Consider the following 17,845-nt stretch of genomic DNA (forward strand, 5'->3'; position numbering starts at 1 on the left):
TGTGTTCATGAGAGACAGCGGAAAGCAAGGACGACCCAACGGAGCACAGCCGCTCATCAAAAATGCATTAAAGTCGGGCAAGGACCTGTCGCAGCGCGAGAGAACGCCTATAAACACAAGGATTGCCCGAATGCTGGCGCTCGACCTCCAGCCTTACAGCTGTGTCGAAAATTGGGGTTTCAGAGAGCTGATGAACCACATGGAGCCTTTGTACAAGATACCCAGCCGCACTACATTTTCAAGGACAATCATCCCGGAGTTGTACAAAGACACATTCATGGCTGTGAAGGAGAGAATGCACGCGGACTTTCAGGAAGGCGTAGAGTCGATCTCGTTGACAAATGACATGTGGACGTCGAGGTATAACCAGAGTTATATCAGCCTCACCTGCCACTATTTAACCTCCAACTTCGAGATGAGAAGCTTTGCGTTGGAAAACCGGAGCGTGACCGAGAGCCACACTGCTTGCAACATCCTGGAGCACCTGCAAGCAGTGATGGATAACTGGGAGCTGCCACTGCAGAAAGTGCCAGTCTATGTGGTGACGGACAATGCACGAAACTTTCGCGCGGCCCTTAGGGGTATTTCTTGCGTCCCAATGCAGTGTATGGGCCATACACTGCAACTAGCTATAAAAGATGCCAAGTAAGAAACAGCAGGAGTGCCTGCCATTCTCAAGAAGTGTCGCGCGATTGTTGGCCATTACAAACACAGCGCCCAAGCTGCGGCAAGACTGAAGGACTGCCAGCGACGAATGGAGCTCTCAGTTCTGGAACTTATTCAAGACGTGGAAACAAGGTGGAATAGTGAGCACGATATGCTCTCTTGTCTTGTGCAGCTGAAGGAAGCCATCTGTTTGGAGCTGGCCACCTCTGAGACAACTGTGCCCAACCTGGCATGACAGGAGTGGAAAGCTGTGGCTGGACTAGTCAAAGCTCTTGAGTCAATTGCATCGGCGACCAAAGGTCTTAGTGGCCACAAATATGCAACTTTGTCGTCAGTGGTACCGTTTTTGTGTGGAAATGGAACACAGATGGTTCTGAAAGACTGTATTGCAGCCGATGATGACACCTCAGAGTTTGCTAGAAATTTGCTGAAAAGCATGAGGACAAGGTTTGCAGGGCAGGACAAGCAAAAGGAATATGTGCTGGCAACCGCCTGTGACCCAAGGTTTAAGAACCTCTTCTGTACTGAAACATTCCAGGAAACAAGGCTCTTGGAGCTTGCAAGAACTGAGTTGCAGCTCCCTCCAGAAGAAGAATCAAGTGACTGTGTCGAAGCATCGACATCTACAGCTCACAAGGAGCGTGTCAGCGGTATCTGGGACAGCATTGAGAAGCTGGCGGCGTCATCAGAAAGAAGACACTGCACCGAAACAGCCAACATCAAGGAGTTTAAGCGGTACCTTTAAGAGCCCACTTGCAGCAAGGACCAAGACCCTCTAGCATGGTGGAAAGAAACAGGCACGCAGCACTTCCCAGAATTGTGCAAGATGGGCACGAAATACATGGGCATTCCCGCAACAAGTGTACCAAGTGAAAAGTTGTTTTCAACGGCTGGTAACATTGTTACGGCCCGGAGGGAGAAGTTGACCTCAGATCACGTACAACAGCTGCTTTTTTTGCATGAGAATTTGTAAACATTTGTGCTTCTTCTAAATAAACTTGATATTCGATATTCAATTTGATATTCGGCTTTTTTTTCTTAATTCAATTCGGTATTCGATTCGAGACTTACTATTCGGTATTCGCACACCCCAATATTTAATGTTTACCCTTTGCAGAGTAGCATTCATGCTTTAATGAATCTTTTTTTCTTTTTGATGCATTTTTCTTTGTTTGATAATTTTTTTATTATGTTCAAAATAAATCCGTTGTTTGGAATGAATACTGTTGGAAAGACCAATTCTTCCTCTATCATTTGATACCCTACACTTAGCATCAATTATTTTCTGTGGCAGGAAAAAAAATATTTCCTGGGCTAGCCAAAAACAACCGATTTTTCCGCGGTCACGAAAGTGTTAATCACTGACAATTCTAACAACAAGCATCTTCAGCTAACTGGTCGGTATGTGTGTGGCCTAGCGCAGTTGTACTGCACGCATTTAATAGGCAATAACCCAAATGCGCCGCGCAGCGCTTTGTGCGAGACCGCTAAGTGCGCCACGCAGACGCATTGCCTTCATGAACAAAAGCAGCTCGCTACTGCTGCACCGAGCGGAGTTGGCATGCCATAACAAATGCATTCACGGCAAATGTGTGCTTGTGACACAGCAAGCGCCCCGGCTGCGCGACCTTTGTAGGCAATGTGCAGCACACTACTAGGAACAATTGGCTTCACGCAACAGCAAGTGCAGCGTGTCGGCAGAGATTTTCGTGCAGTAGTGCATCGGGGAAAGCCAGAGAAGTCCGCCAAAACCTTTGTGTTGCGCGTTTCCAAACGCTCCGTGAGAGAGCGCCATAATTTATTTCACGCTTTGCTGGCATTGGGCGCACTTTTCTCACGAGACTAAATTTGCTACTGGCGGTTGGGACATAACTGAGCGGGGCTCACGGCAGGTACCGAATGTGTTCACAAGAGCCTGGGCACGCACTGAAATGCCTGATAAGTATACTGGCAGGTATTGAAGCCATTGCGGACGTGGCTGTGGTGATTTGACCACTTGAGCGGAATAAAAAGAATTCATTTTTTCGGACGATTCAGTGGTCCCTAAAGAGTAAAAAAAATTGGACGCTGACTGTCGCACATAAACAAAGGAGTAACATACGAGTGCTGCTAATGCACATGCATGTTACTTTGTGTTCGTCCATTGTTTATTAACTGTTTTCATGACAATAATCAGAATCAAACTTGTTTAGGCTCTTGTGCCCTGGATATTGATAGCCAAAGAAAAAATTTGTGCGATTATTCTGCAAGTAAGTACAGTATGTTGTTTAATCACCAGGTGATTCAAACTCAACTGTTTACCATGCATGTGCTTGGACATAGTGAAACTATAGGACAGCAAGCGTGTGTCTCTTTCCTTCTTACCGAATTGAGCAGAGCCAGAAGTGGGAACTCACAATCAATGTGTGCACACACTTATACCCTTTCTCCAATAAGGTGGCAAAAGAATTACCTGACAATGCAGACTGCACAGACTGAGAGCCAATATCACAGGGCTGTTTGGCTCATAGTCTTAAATACTGGATAGCATAGATTCGACAAGTTCGCAGCAAAGAAAAACAGTTCTTGGAAAGATGGCTGTAACAATAAGTGTCGTAACGAATAAAAATTCTGCTTATTTTCTGAGAAAGAAAAGGCTTTCTCAAGACATGACTCAAAGTGCATTCCTCGACTATCTTTGATGCACTGAACCAAACAAAATGGCATAGTACATAAAGGTGTAGCAACCACTGGCATCCCATTCGTTGCATGAGAAGCCTTATTGGGACACTGAAGGCAAATATTAAGTCGACGTTGATTGTTGAAATAGCGGTCCAGAAACCTCGTAGTGCTACTTTTGTGCCGAGGAAGTGCTTATTTTGAAATAAAATTACGTTTTAGTGGTCCGCATCGCGTTAGTGCATTACAAAACACCCGCCTGAAATCAGTCTTTCACACGTCACTGCTGCCGTGCCAAACGTTGCCCGCCTTTACTGCGTGGCAACGTGTCCTGGCGGCGTGCGCCATTCGGGCATCCGGCAACATCACATGCATGCGGCGTTTTGTCGAACTTTCTGTCAGAGCAACTTTCACGAGCGCGCAAAATACACGCGGCAGTACGCGATACCGAAACTACCACTGAGACGCAACCGCATGAGCGAAGCAGGGCGTCGGGCGAAGCGCAGTTCGGCGAAAACGGAACTTTTGAACCATGTGCGTCGTTCCCCATGGCAACACCAAAGAGGTTCTTTTTTCCATGAATCAAACAGAAACTAACAAACAGCATTTTATTATGTCTCTTGATGCACGGAAATTTCTTTTTTTATTGCTGCTAGTTTGATTACTAGTGATTAATTGTAGGCAGACTCTCATACGTCATTGGGATCATTTTGAAAATTTGCCGCTCGTGGTGCTCATCGTGTGATACATTTAGCTTAATTTCTCGGTAAGTAGGGCACTGCTGTTGATAATATTGCCGTTTTAGACGTCATACATTGAGCTTTCACTCTGACAAATTGTTATTTGCCTTAAGTGTCCCTTTAAGCAGAGTCAGGGTGTACAGCTGTGTCATGGACGGTGGCATGCACATGAGTGTGGCCCAGCGAGGAGACTGCAACAAACACCCATTGCATGACTGACCCAAGTCGCGGTCCAAGGCGTGCACGTGGGCGACTAGGCGGCCGGCCGGCGTGTCCTCAGGCAAGGCCAGCTCGTAGGCCTTCTGGCCAAACACTGGCGGGTTGTCGTTCACGTCGCTCAGCAACACCTCAATGCTGCTGTTGCACTGCCACTCCCAGCGAGCCACATCGCGAACGTGGGCAACAAGGAAGTAGTGTGGCCGCTGTTCCCGGTCCAGCGGTCGTGATGTGTGCAGCACACCTGCATTTACACTTCCTTCACTCAAAGCTCCTCGATAAGCTCATGAGCAGACACAAAACACCCAGCAGCTACATCGATGTGCTACTGTACAGAAAACATACACCTTGGTTATTTCAATGTAAGTGCTAATCGCATGTATCAACCCTGTCAACACTTTCTTTTTTTCCCGGTGTCAGTGACTGGCTTTTACAATTCAAGATGCACATGATCATGGTAGTCCAAAAAGATTAAAAAAATCTGTGCTTGTACTTCTCGATCAAGAGTAATTAGTGACCGTATCAATTTATCAACTAATTATTATAATATTTCAAAAATTTGTTCTTATTTTCTTAGTTAAAAAATTATTTTGATGGGATAGCATAATACCCAACAGCCAAAATTCAAATTTTTGACACGAACTAAAATAAATGCCCTACTTCTGCACGGTGAAAGAAGAAGCTGCCTCAGGGCCTCAACAGCGTGACCCTTTGTGTAATTTCTTGGTTCACACATGACCTCACTTTGTTGTGTGTACCAGGTTGGCATCATATGTAGAGCAGATGCTAAATATGAGCTCTTGAACAAGAACAATGCTTTATCTTTACCAGGTGCTTGCTGACTGAGCTACAAAATTTATTATTCCAATAGGAATCATTGGCACTGAAAGGATTAGTGGTTTTGAATCACATGTATTACAATGGCTTCTAACAGTGAAGCTGCTTAACGTACAATTTTTCCCAGGACGGTCAGCATAACGATGCACCTTGCAGCTCCTAGCATAGAGAGGCCACCGAAAAGCCCCCTCCAGTCCCCTAAAAATGAAGAAGCTGTCTAAAACTACCCTGAACGTCCCACGTATTATGCACCCCAAATATGAAGAAGCTCTCCATACTACCCTTAAAGGCCAACTCCGGCGATTTTTTGGCCATGTCAAAGTAATGGTGCTTTTATGTTCCTGAGACGCTCCTGTTACGGGCCCGATAGCAGAAATACTCGGCAAATTGGAGAATAATTTTAAATAAGCAAAAAAGCGCAACACCGAAACCGAAACCCAACCGAGTGTACTGTCTACGTATAACGTAGACGTTGTTACGCACAAACCGGAAGTCGTGCAAGGCATGCCAGTCACGCCGGCGTGGAGTATAAAAACTGTGACAGCCGGGATGAGCAGGAGCACAGCGGAGAGGTGAGCACGCTGCGCATCAGCTGTAATGTCTGCGACTGACAGTGCCGCGTCTGATACTGACAGTGTCTCGGCCAGCACAGCAGACGCTCGCTGTAGCTGCCGAAGTTAGCGGTGCCCTCGGCTGCATCACTTCCGCCGCCTTCCCAATACTGACGTCACAGACGTAATGTTGCAATAATTGTGGGAAGCCAGGAGGGCGTTTGCAGACAATCTTTAAAATTCATTTGCAAACAATCTGCGCATGTCTCAAGCCTGTAATTTGGCATAAATGACGGAAACGTGCAAAGGAACGTACCCAGCGAATTTCATTGAGATCCATCGACCTCGAAAAATCGCCGGAGTTGGCCTTAACGTCCCACGTATCGCGCACCCTAAAAATGAAGAAGCTGTCCATACTACCCTGAACGTCCCACGTATCGCGTATTATGCACCCTAAATATGAAGAAGCTGTCTATAAGTACCCTGAACGTCCCACGTATTGTGTATTATGCAATAACAGCAAAAGTGGCACTTGTTTGCCGGCAGGAGGTAAACATTTCTGATCCAGAAGCCCAGTGGTCTTCTCCAAATGTTCGGCGATGGGTAATGTCATGCACTCTTCACAAGAAGCTGCTCGTTGGGAGCATCAACAGGAATCAGCGCATGAACGGCAATGCTGACATCGTCCTGAGCCAGAAGATTCAGAACGTTGAGTGCTGAGCTAAGACATGAACGGCTTGCATCGGATGAGGCATGACGAAGCGATGCAGAAGTTGGGCTAATATTTTGATGCACATCTGCTGGCACAGTTTCAGTGATAATTCCCCTTTTATTTGCGATTATTCTGCTTTATTCTCATGCATAACAAAGTAAGAAACATTTCATTGTGTATTTCTAGCGTAAATTATTCTACTATTGTGTACAAAAGCTAGTGCATAGTGTGCCCCTTTAATTATTCTCTAATTGTGATATTTCTGCACCCTCAATGTTCACTTGACTTGAAGTGTTTTGAATATATAGTTGAAACTCGATTTATTCAAGTGATGAGGGCGAGCGAATTATTATGTTAAATCAAGAATTTCGTAAAATTAAGAAAGATTTTTTGGTCCTTCGAAATGTGAAATTGTAACGTAGTGGCAGCCAAAAGCTACCACGGCATTCTTTCAGTCGGCGACCCATGCCTGCGCGTCTGAAAAATCTGCAAGGGTGGCCCAGACATGAGGGACACTTTGTCCAGGAGATAGAGGCCAGGTAAATGGTCATGTGGAGTTATGACCACTTCGTAATATGCGATGACGTGGAGAGCGAATGCAGTGACTGCATGAGCAGGCTGAGAGAGAATGATCTGTGCTACCCGTTGCAGACAGCATGAAATAACCACAGCTACCATCTAGCCCCATCCGGCCCGTTGCCGTTGTTCCCGCGTGGCATGCAGCCTCGTCAAAGCAAAGCTAGGGCTGTAACACTGTGATGTGGTGCTTGTAGGAACGAAAAAAAAAAAATTGATGAACGACAGCAACGAAATAAGAAGAAAGCTGATGTGACACCGCGGTATAAACCACGGGAAGAAGAGAAACCCTCGTGGCATGAGCATCCGGAGAGAAAAGAAAAAGAAGAGGAGGGGCGACAGAACAGCGGAAGAAGCAGCCATGGGGAGAAGAAATCCTTGATCCTGCCGATGCTTTAAGTCCTCGAGCTTATTGGTGTAAACGGTTGGCGCGACTTCGTGGGCAGTGCACCTAAACATCAGTGACCCTGCAGAGTACCGAAGACACCCGTTCGCAACACACCGCCTGGTCACCTAACTCCGAGTGGAACTTGTAGCCCTAGCCGGCGACTACAGCGAGGTGCTAACGGTGATGTGCACATATCGACTTTTCCCTCTTCTTTTCTACTAACTTTGAAGTGTTTAGATAATACCTATGTACTTATTGTGTTTGACACAAGTCTTGTATTGTTGTCGCAGAGAAAGTGTGCTTCGTCCTAACTGTTCTTACATATAATTAGGAACCTGCTACTCTACAGCCTGACGATAGCGTTCAAGTGCACACTCGAAGAAAAACCTGTCTTGAGTAGGCTTGTGCGAACAGTACATTTTAGGTTCCAAGCGAATTCGAAGCGAATTGTGATTTGGTTGAATAATTTCAAATCTAATAATATAATAATAATAATATCTGGGGTTTAACGTCCCAAAACCACGATATGATTAAAAGAGACGCCGCAGTGGAGGGCTCCGGAAGTTTCGACCACCTGGGTTTTTTTTAACGTGCATCTAAATCTAAGTACACGGGCCTCAAAGATTTTCTACTCCATTGAAAATGCGGCCGCCGCGGCCGGGATTCGATCCCGCAAGCATAATTTCAAATCGAATTCGAATAGTACATATCACATATTGTAAAGAAAAATGAGCACATTTGTCATGACCCCAACTAACCTGCACAGTATTTTCTAAAATTGAAACAAGGCATGTGCTGCAAATGTCACTCTTTTTGGTTCAAAGTGATAACCTGAAAAATAGGGTAATTTGTTCATTTAACCTTCAAGTGGGGCTTCGCGCCAGTGCGGATTTCCCCTGAAAAGGTGTACTCACGGTACAGCACCCCTGCGTTGCAGTGAAACGACCTTTACAGGGGGTTGCATGCGGTTTGTCTATTCGTTCATTTCGAAAACTTCGAAATTTAGAATAATTTAAATTCGTTCCGAAGCGAATTTAAATCCTGTAATATTCGATCGAATATCCGAACTGCCCGAATATTTGCACAAGCCTAGTCTTGAGTCAAAATTAGAAGGATATCACTGCTTTTCACTCAGTTATTTAGGAAAAGCTTCATTAAATCGGGTTCAGTGGCCAAGTTAGTTTGTTAGTGCAGGTTGATGGCAACACTGAAATGTATGGGTATTTGCCAGGGAATGGAAATTTCTTTCTTAGATTGGGAACTTGGTAAAATCGGGTTTTGTTAGATTGAGTTATAACAGTATTTTTACATAATAGCCTGTGCTCTTAGAATAACAGAGAGCTGAGCTAGTTGGTAAGTATTCATTCAAAAAAGATAGGGCGTGCAAACACGGACACAAGAAAGAAGTCAGGACACCGCAAACGGCCGCGTTTGTGGTGTCCTGACTTCTTTCTTGTGGCCGTGTTTGTACACCCTGTCTTTTTAGATTGAAGCCTGTGCTCTGTTGCTTACTGCATGCTGTGAACTGCTTTTGTACACAATGGATCATGCACTCCTAAACAAGTACCAAAGAAGGGAATTGTCCGAGGGGCTCGTTTTCTGTATTATACACAACTCATATACAGGCTATCACTGTATTAGGCCTATTGCTTTATAGTCATATAGGAGTCATTACAAGTGTTCTAACCTTGGTGTTTGACCATATGCGATTTGATTGAAAACAGTTGAGGACTATCCATCTAAAGCGAGAAGTCTTCTGCCTGCGAAAACTTTTTTTCAGTACCGCAAGACGCATGTGCAATGGTTTGGAAAGCTTGAAACTACGGCTCATAAAATGCGTTATTAAAAAATCTTTCCTTCCTAAATTAGTTTAGGGCTAAATTTTCCCTATAAAACAATGGTAGGCTTTTCACTTAAAATGAGTTTTATGAACTATTATGTTTCAGTGAGTTTTCTATGTTGCCTTAATATGGACAATATGGTCTATATTGGGGACATTTTTTATAGAAGGATAACATACAGTGAAATGCAATATTTTATACTAACTGATTACCAGGAAACTTTGCTGAAGGCAAGAAATAGTTTGAGACATATATAATGCAAAATAATCTGCACAGGTGGCGACAAAGTCACAAAAAATTTAATTTTTGCACATGTCTGGTTGTAAATTTAACATTGAGGTGGTCACAGGAGAAATACATTAAGTAGCACATTTACTAGCAACCTTATTATCTACTGACTGAGAATATTCTATTAAATTACTTTTTCTTTGAAACATGATAAATATTTTTGAAGTTGTGTTCTGCCAGTCTCTGTGCTTGCACGCGTAGGAACGCATCCTAGCAAAAAGTACAAGCTGTGCGGACGCGAGGTTCGCCGCAGAACATCTAGGCGACATATTCAGCTTTGTCCGTGCATACTTAAATGACTTACTGGTGAATATTAGCCTTAGTGAATGAGAGATGGGAACCCTACTTAGAGATGTGCATTTAACCGCATGCAGCTGCCCAGTGTCAGCCTGCATAGAGTGCTTACGTAGCAGTACTGGGAAGTGATCCCCCGTTACATTTACACTAAGAATTTAGAAGTCGAAAGAAGACTACGATTGCCATGCAGCTTCACATCATCCAAGACACTGGTGGGTGCACATCCTGCAAAGGCTGTGTGGCAAAACAAACGGTATTGTTTCCTCTAGACAATAAACAGGTTTGTTTGCATCCAGCAGCACCCAACACAGTTGAAGCACCCGATTCCAGGAGGCAAGCAAAGAGGGCGAACCACAGAAACGGCACTGCTAGAACATGGGCCCTTTGCAACTCCCCGCCTAGGGAGAATTCATTACTGCTTTACTCTTGCAGAGACACGGGAATTAGGGCAAATCTGTGCGGGCCTCCCATAAGTGTGGCTCAGGGCAACACGACCATGTAGGAGCACTCTCCGGCTCAGCATACGAAAAAGGGTTGGCACAATGTACGCATTTGCTGTAAATGCAGGGCACTGCAAGCACACTCAGTCTGAGCGACACCCCAATGAAAGGGCCAGCAGTTGGGAGAGACCACCTCCCATGCATGCTTGTCCCTGTCACTGGCTCACCATGACAGGGCATTGACTTGCGCCCATTCACCACATCCTGTCATGGGTGCAAAAAGGCAACCTCTTTCTTCAAGAGCGACACAGAAGGCCTAGTCATTGCCTTTGACAAAGCATTTTTGTGCCCAATTAAAAAAACTTTCTGCGTGATTTCAAAAGCTTTTTTGCTTCATCGCCTTATTTTTCCATGTGAACCCTGAGAACATTTCCAATCTTCTGCAAAAATATAAAGAATGCAAGAATTGTAATGTAAACTTTTACCTTGGATGTGTGTTCAACATACTAAAAGCAAAAAAAAAATCCCAATAGTCTCTGATCAATGATGCACTGTTAACACATGATGAGTGAAGAACTACGCATACAGTCGAGCCCACATATAACGGCCCCACTTAAAGGGACACTAAAGGCAAATATTAAGTCGACGTTGATTGTTGAAATAGCGGTCCAGAAACCTCGTAGTGCTGCTTTTGTGCCAAGGAAGTGCTTATTTTGAAATAAAATCACGTTTTTAGTGGTCCGCATCACGTTAGCGCGCTTCAAATCTCCCGCCTGAAAATACGACTCTCATACGTCACTGCTGCCGTGCCCAACGTTGCCCGCTTTTACTGCGCGGCCGCCGACACTAGTAGCAGCCGAGCGGAAGTAGCGGCACCCACAGTAGCAACAACGGCGCTGCGGCAAAGACTTGCTCGGATGGGCACATTCAAAGCCGTCACCAAGTTGCGCTTGGTCTCGTAGTCCTCAGTACGAAAGTGCAGCGAGCACACACGCAGAGGTTTTGACTGTTTAGCACACTGGCGCAATGGCATGTCACTAAGCCACTTCGAGCGTAAGGGTTCATTCCGCGGCACCCAGTGAAAAGACACACCGGTTTCCTTGCTGCAGCACTGGCGTTGTGCACCATTCAGGCATCCGGCAATATCACACGCATGCGGCATTTTGTCGAACTTTCTGTCAGAGCGACTTTCACGAGCGCGCAAAACACGCACGGCAGTAGGCGATCCCGAAACTACCACTGAGACGGGCGAGGCACAGTTCGGCGAAAACGAAACCTTTGAACCACGCGCGCCGTTCCCCATGGCAACGCCACGGAAGTTTTGTTTTCCATGAATCAAGCGGAAACGAACAAACAGCATTTTATTACGTCTTTTGATGCTCGGAATGTTCTTTTTTTTTACTGCTGCTAGTTTGATTACTAGTGATTTATTGTAGGCCGACTTCCCGACGTCATCGGGATCACTTCGAAAATGTCCCACTCGTGGCGCTCATCATGTGATACATTTAGCTTAATTTCTCGGTAAGGAGGGCACTGCTGTTGATAATATTGCCGTTTTAGAAGTTGTCATACATTGGGCTTTCACTCTGACATAAATTGTTATTTGCCTTTAGTGTCCCTTTAAAACAAACTTTCGCTTAAAACAAACAATACCCACGTGACCGTGGAAATATACTTTATTTCAATGGTACAAAATCGCACTTACAGCGAACGTCTCTAACCCCTACTGATCAGTTACAGTGAACGGAGTCGGCGCTCCGGTGACTGCCCGCACCCGTATGGGCAGTCGCTGAAAGCATGCGATTTTGCGATCCGTCCCATGTGACAGCCGCTTTCACCCTTCCGCACGCACGCGTGCGGACTGAGCGGGAACAGGCCCTAGATTTTCTGAGGCGCAAACAGCCGGCGCCACAATGCGATTCTCTGACCTCTGCGCGCACAGGCCACACTCCCAAGTTTACGTGTGTGTTGCCATCTGCTAGCGCGGCAGGCTTCCCGTCCGCCATCCTGACCACACACGCACACTAACAGTGAGCAAAACGCGCACATGCGACAGACAAGCATGGACCTATCAAGCAAGCTACCCTCCCTCTTTATTGCATCTCCTTTGCCTGTCTCCCACAAGTCTGCTCTTCCCTCTTTATCGCAACTCGTTTGCCTGTCTCCACCGCTCTGTGACGCCAGCCACGCTGGCTCAAACTCAGAAGTTTCTTTTTCTGGCTAGAAAATGGGCCTACAGCAGTTCCACGTGTCTTTGCTTGTCTGTCACACGTGTGCGTCTTGCTCACTGTTGGTGTGTGAGTGTGTGGTCAGGATGGCGGATGGGAAGCCTGGCGCCCTAGCAGATAATATGCTGGACATTGCTACCAAGTGAGCCATTCTAATCGCGCTCTCTTAAGGCGCTAAAACTGCGAGTTGGTTAAAAGTATGGCGTGTGCAAGTCAACCATATCGACAATCCTAAAAAAACAAGGACAACACGATCAGTGTCAACGCCAACTTGACGGACAGAAAGCGTCTGTGAAGGGCCACCTTCGCGGACGAGGAGGACGCACTACTGAAATGGTTCGTTGACACACGGGATCGGAACATTCCGGTAAGTGGTCCTATGATACTGGCCAAAGCGAAAGATTTCACATTCCTGTTGGAATTTCCAGACTTCTGCCCAGGAAATGGCTGGCTACATCAGTTAAAGGGGCGCCATGGCATGGTTTTCAAATCGATTGTCAGTGAGGTGGCCTCGGCAAGCAATGCAGACGTTGCCTCGTGGCTTGGAACAAATTTGAAACTATGCGGAGCGAGGCGTCTATAACGCAGATGAAACTGCATTATTCTATCAGGTGCTGCCAGGAAAAACGCATGCCATGAAAGGCGACCCGTGCACTGGCGGCAAACACAGTAAAGTGTCCGTCACAGCACTTTTGTGCACAAATATGGATGGCAGTGACCGGTGCGTGCCCTTCGTAATGAGGAAGTTAAAAAAGCCGCGTTGCTTTTGGGGCTATGTGCCTGTGTGTTACGGGCATAATGCTAATACGTGGATGATGCGCGATTTATTCGCAGAGTGGCTGAGCGAGTTTGACCGTGACATGCACAAGCAAGGCAGGCACGTGCTGCTCGTGGTCGATAACTGCTCTGCACACCATGTATAAGCCTCTCTGGGGGCAGCGACCCTGCTTTTCCTGCCGCTCAACACAACGTCGGAAGTGCAACCGTTTGACTTGGGTATATTCCGTGACTTTAAGGCTTATTATAGGCACCGCGTTGTGGAGTGCTTGCTCATAACTGTTGACCACCTGGCAGCCAACCTGCCGCTTCGGGTGTCCCTGTATTCAGCTGTGGAAATGGTGAAGGCTTCGTGGGCGGAGGTGACGGCTGCATGCGTGCAAAACTGTTTCCGCAAGGCCGGCTTTGTAGACGTCCGTCCCGATGCCGAGCCTGAAGCTTCCGAAAAGGACCACTCCGGTGGCGATTTGTGGCAGCACGTCCTCGACTCCGACACGGGAGAGCGGGAAATCTGCTGGGATTATTTCATTACAGCCGATGATGATGCTGACACTGTGGAACTGTGCACAGATGAAGGCATTGTGAATGAAGTGTGCGGCAAGAGCGACTTGGAGGAATCGGATGACGACTATGATGACGAAACTTTGGAGCCAGCACCCACACGCGTGCCTGTAGCAATTGGCTACATAAATAGCCTCAGGCAGCTTGTCTAAGCCAAGGACCTCGGCGAAGACCACACTGCCACATTAAATAAACTGGAGACCACTCTTATCGCATCTGCACTGTCAAAACAGACATGCATTACGGACTTTCTTGCGAAAAAATTAATTTTGTGTTTTGACTTGCAACTTTTTTTATATCCGCGTTTCATTTACTAAGAACTTTGGGATACAACGAACGGATGCCGTGTCACACTCAGGTTCATTATAAACGGGCGCGACTGTCTAGCATGTTTGTTTTGCAATAAATGTCAGTTGGAAGTTGCACTCTGTGTTTGTTTTCACTGTGACTGTATTGGTGCGCTTACCGTTTTCAATAGGTCGCACTACCACAGCTCAGAGCCCGGCTCTAGTTCAGTACACTTTGACCTATACATGCTGTAGTGTCAAATCGTCGGCTCATCTCTGCATCATAGGGTGTATCCGCATCAACTCTTCCCATCTCTTTTTGCACCATACATGTGAGATGCAATTATATTCCCTGCATCTCACAGAGTGGAACAGCCTGCCGAATCTCATTATGGAAATCACCGGCCCGCATTGCTTTGTCTCTCACCATAATAATGAGCATGGCTTACACTGTATCCATCCACATCTTTCTGAATGACGATATACACAAGGTCAAAAGGAAACAAAAAAATCACGCCACATCCACGAAGTGAATGATGATGAGTGGGCGAAGCTCTGGAGGTAATCTGGTAAACCGCCAATCCCCGTAAATTTTGCCCACTCGATCATCATACAAAGACCTGACACACAAACGCGGGGGTCCTCATATATGACGTTAAGCTCAGGGGAACGTTTATTGTCGGCGTTGCCGTTTTGCCTTTCGAGGGCGAGAGCGCCTTCACGATTGTTTTCATGCATGGCAGAAAGAGAATGTGTGGTCTGCAACACGCTTATACTTCATGGTCATCAGCGTCATCGTTATCACGTGTAGTGGGTACATTCCACTATACTGGAACGCGCTTATTCTTCATGGTCATCAGTCGTCATCGTCATGGAACGCGCTTATACTTCATGGTCATCAGCGTCATCGTTATCACGTGTAGTGGGTACATTCCACTATACCGGAACGCGCTTATTCTTCATGGTCATCAGTGGTCATCGTCATCTTTATCACATGGAGTGGATACATCCCACTATGCGTGGCTACATACTACATACTACAAAGGAGGGACAGGCCCACACCCTGAGGAGCTTCGCCCCTAAAAAACACCTCTCAAAAAGTCCCGGTAGCTTTGTCTGGGAGGCAGGCTCCCATTTGCACCCATTTGCATGTTGCAAATGAGTGCATGTCATAAAAACATAATATGCACAACTGGTACTTACCACTGCTTGCATCTAAAACAAAGTCTTCAGCTCCTTGGCCTGACAGGTAGAAGTGCAGCTGGCTACTATCATCCGCATCAGTGGCTTCAACAGTCAGGATAGCAGTGCCCACAGCAATGCTCTCTGAAACGAGCTCCGTGTACTTGGACTGCACAAACACAGAAGCCACCAATCACACATGATGCAACAAGAGATATTAAAGGGACACTAAAGGCAAAGAGTAAGTCCATACGGATTGTTGAAATAGCACTTCAAAAACCTCGTAGTGCTTGTTTTGAGCCAAGGAAATCCTTAGCTTGTGGTCTGCATACTGCTAGCGCAATGCAAATTGCCCGCCTCCAAGAACGGGCTTCTCATGCAGCCATGGCCGCTCATTACTGCGCCACTGCCGGCACAGCAAAACATGGAGCTTTAGCCGAGCACAGCCCGGTGAAAATGGCGTTGTTCTCTCAAGGGTAATATCAACAATTCTTTGTTTGGCATGAATCACACTGAAATGTGCATTTTATTCTGCTTTGGAATGCACTGAAATGTCCCTTTTTATCATGGGTAGCTGGGGTACTTGTGATTACTTGTATTGCCCACTGACAAAAAAAAAAGATCCACTCAAGATGAGCAACCTCACATGTGCACTTCAGTTAAAACAAACTTTTGCAGTGACTCTGGAGATTGTGTGCAGCAAACACAGCAGCCTTGGTGGGGCATTCAAGCAGCCCCGAGAAAAAATGAGAAAAGCAAATCGCAGCCTCCCCAAGTGCAAACCCGCTGAGCCTGCAGCAAAGCACAAGAAGTGTCAAGGGTTCTACTACAGGGGCCCCCAAGCTCTTGCATTCTTTTGTATTTTCTCAGCGTTCTACCGTTCACCAGCTGGAGTAGAAAAAATGCCAGGCCAGCGCAGGAAACGCAGCACAGTCACAGCGAAAGCTGGAAGAGCGGCCTTTCTAGAAAACTCTCTTGGGGCAACTAATACAAGTACACTTGCAGGGTATCCACTATGCCATAAATCATAATTTTTGTCAAGTAGGGAAGCACCCAGTATGCCATTATTCATCCTTCTGCAGCGAAGCGAGGTACCCACTGCACACATCTGTAAGGCATTATGTGCACTTTGGTTGTGCTGTGGCTGATGACAATGGAGAATTATGGCTGAGCACTTTGTAGTGGATGGGAAGCTTCAAACCACACATTTGTTGTGCAATTCGCACTGTATGACGTCTGGCTGTTATTTTACTCTTTTAACATGCTACATTGCATATGTTAACGCGATTACTTGCCCAACAGGATGCCTATACAGGGCCTTTTTGCAAAGGTGTTTCAAGCACCGGTATGGCTTTGTGGTAGAATACTCGACAGAGGGCCCAAATTTGAATCACATCCCATCCTGGACATTTTTTTTCTCATTTTGCACGATAGCGGTTACGGGCACCGGCGCTGGCAGTGGACAACTACAGCACCAAAAATGGCTGTTGTTGGTATCTCATACCAGCTTTCGCTGTAAGAGAGAACAAAAGAACACAAAAGGTAGGAGCCCCTATGGCTTGGGGGCCATCGTGATGGTTGTGGACAGAGAGGCAGAAACAAGGAGGGTGGAATGTGTGGTAGCCTCGATGCTCACCGGAGCCGAAGACTACCGCGGGTTCAGGCTTAGCGAGCCACAGGGCCGCGTCTACCGTCGCCTGCTTATGTTTAGCGCACCGCTCCGTGCGCGCTCAGCTAGCAAAGGCGTTGAGCGCCGCGCGGCATAAACAGTGTTCGAGATAACATACACACAAACACTTTATTTGCCTTTTGCGGCACCCCAACACACACACAGTACACGTCCGCTCCCGGGGCACAGGGAAGCAAAGGGCTTCCCGCGCGGACGATACACCAAGGGGTTCCGCGAAGCACGTCGCAGCTCGCAATGGCGAGCTTTGACACGCCGCTCGGGAAAAGGTCCCTCGCGGCTATGTTGCGCACGCTCGCGGTGACCACTGGGCCTGGTCGCGAGGGCTAGGGCAATCTCCGTACGCGTGGGCCTCCGGCAAGTGCGGCTCGGCGTGGTACGACCGCGCACGAGCACTAGGCACCGCTCTTTCGCTTCACGTACGAACCGGAGCTAACACTGAGGTAAACACGCCTGCAAGGATGCCGAGGCACCCAGGCAGGCTACAGTCCAGCGATTCCCAAAGGGGACGTTGGACCGGAAGGAAATACGTGCTTACCCAGCGGCGTCCGAGGAGAGAGAGAGTTCGTCCCGGCCTGCACGCGCGTCCGTCGCGCTGAATTTCGCGGCTGTTCGCGGCTCTCAGACCGCGCGCAGCGCCACCACGAGTGCCGGCGCGTAGCGCAAGATGGCGCCACTTGCCGTCGCGGGAGAACGGGAGAGGGAAAGGATTCGCAGAACGGCGAAATGCCCGCGCAGTGGCTTCGGGCGCGCCTCGGATCCCCACAAATGTCATGGAGCACATTCTGTAGTTAGTTTATCTAGGTTTATTTGGTGTGCAACTGTATCTGCTCCCAGTGAAGTGTAAATGGTGATGTACAGCTTTCATTATGAAAGTACACAATGACTGAAAGTTAATTTGCATGCTCTGAAT

The 17,845-nt window shown here is 47.0% G+C and overlaps 1 protein-coding gene across 1 annotated transcript in view; it reads right to left on the bottom strand.

Moving 5' to 3' along the window:
* LOC119381026 (fat-like cadherin-related tumor suppressor homolog) overlaps positions 1-17,845 on the bottom strand; it is a 179,645-nt gene that overhangs the window by 56,798 nt on the left and 105,002 nt on the right. The window contains exons 7-8 of the mRNA XM_037649020.2: positions 15,267-15,414; positions 4,285-4,524 (exon numbers count right to left, since the gene is read on the bottom strand). Coding sequence (XP_037504948.1) covers positions 4,285-4,524; positions 15,267-15,414 — 388 coding nt within the window. The remainder of the gene's footprint in view (positions 1-4,284; positions 4,525-15,266; positions 15,415-17,845) is intronic.

Source organism: Rhipicephalus sanguineus, chromosome 2, assembly GCF_013339695.2.
Source record: "Rhipicephalus sanguineus isolate Rsan-2018 chromosome 2, BIME_Rsan_1.4, whole genome shotgun sequence".
Taxonomy (NCBI): Eukaryota; Metazoa; Arthropoda; class Arachnida; order Ixodida; family Ixodidae; genus Rhipicephalus; species Rhipicephalus sanguineus.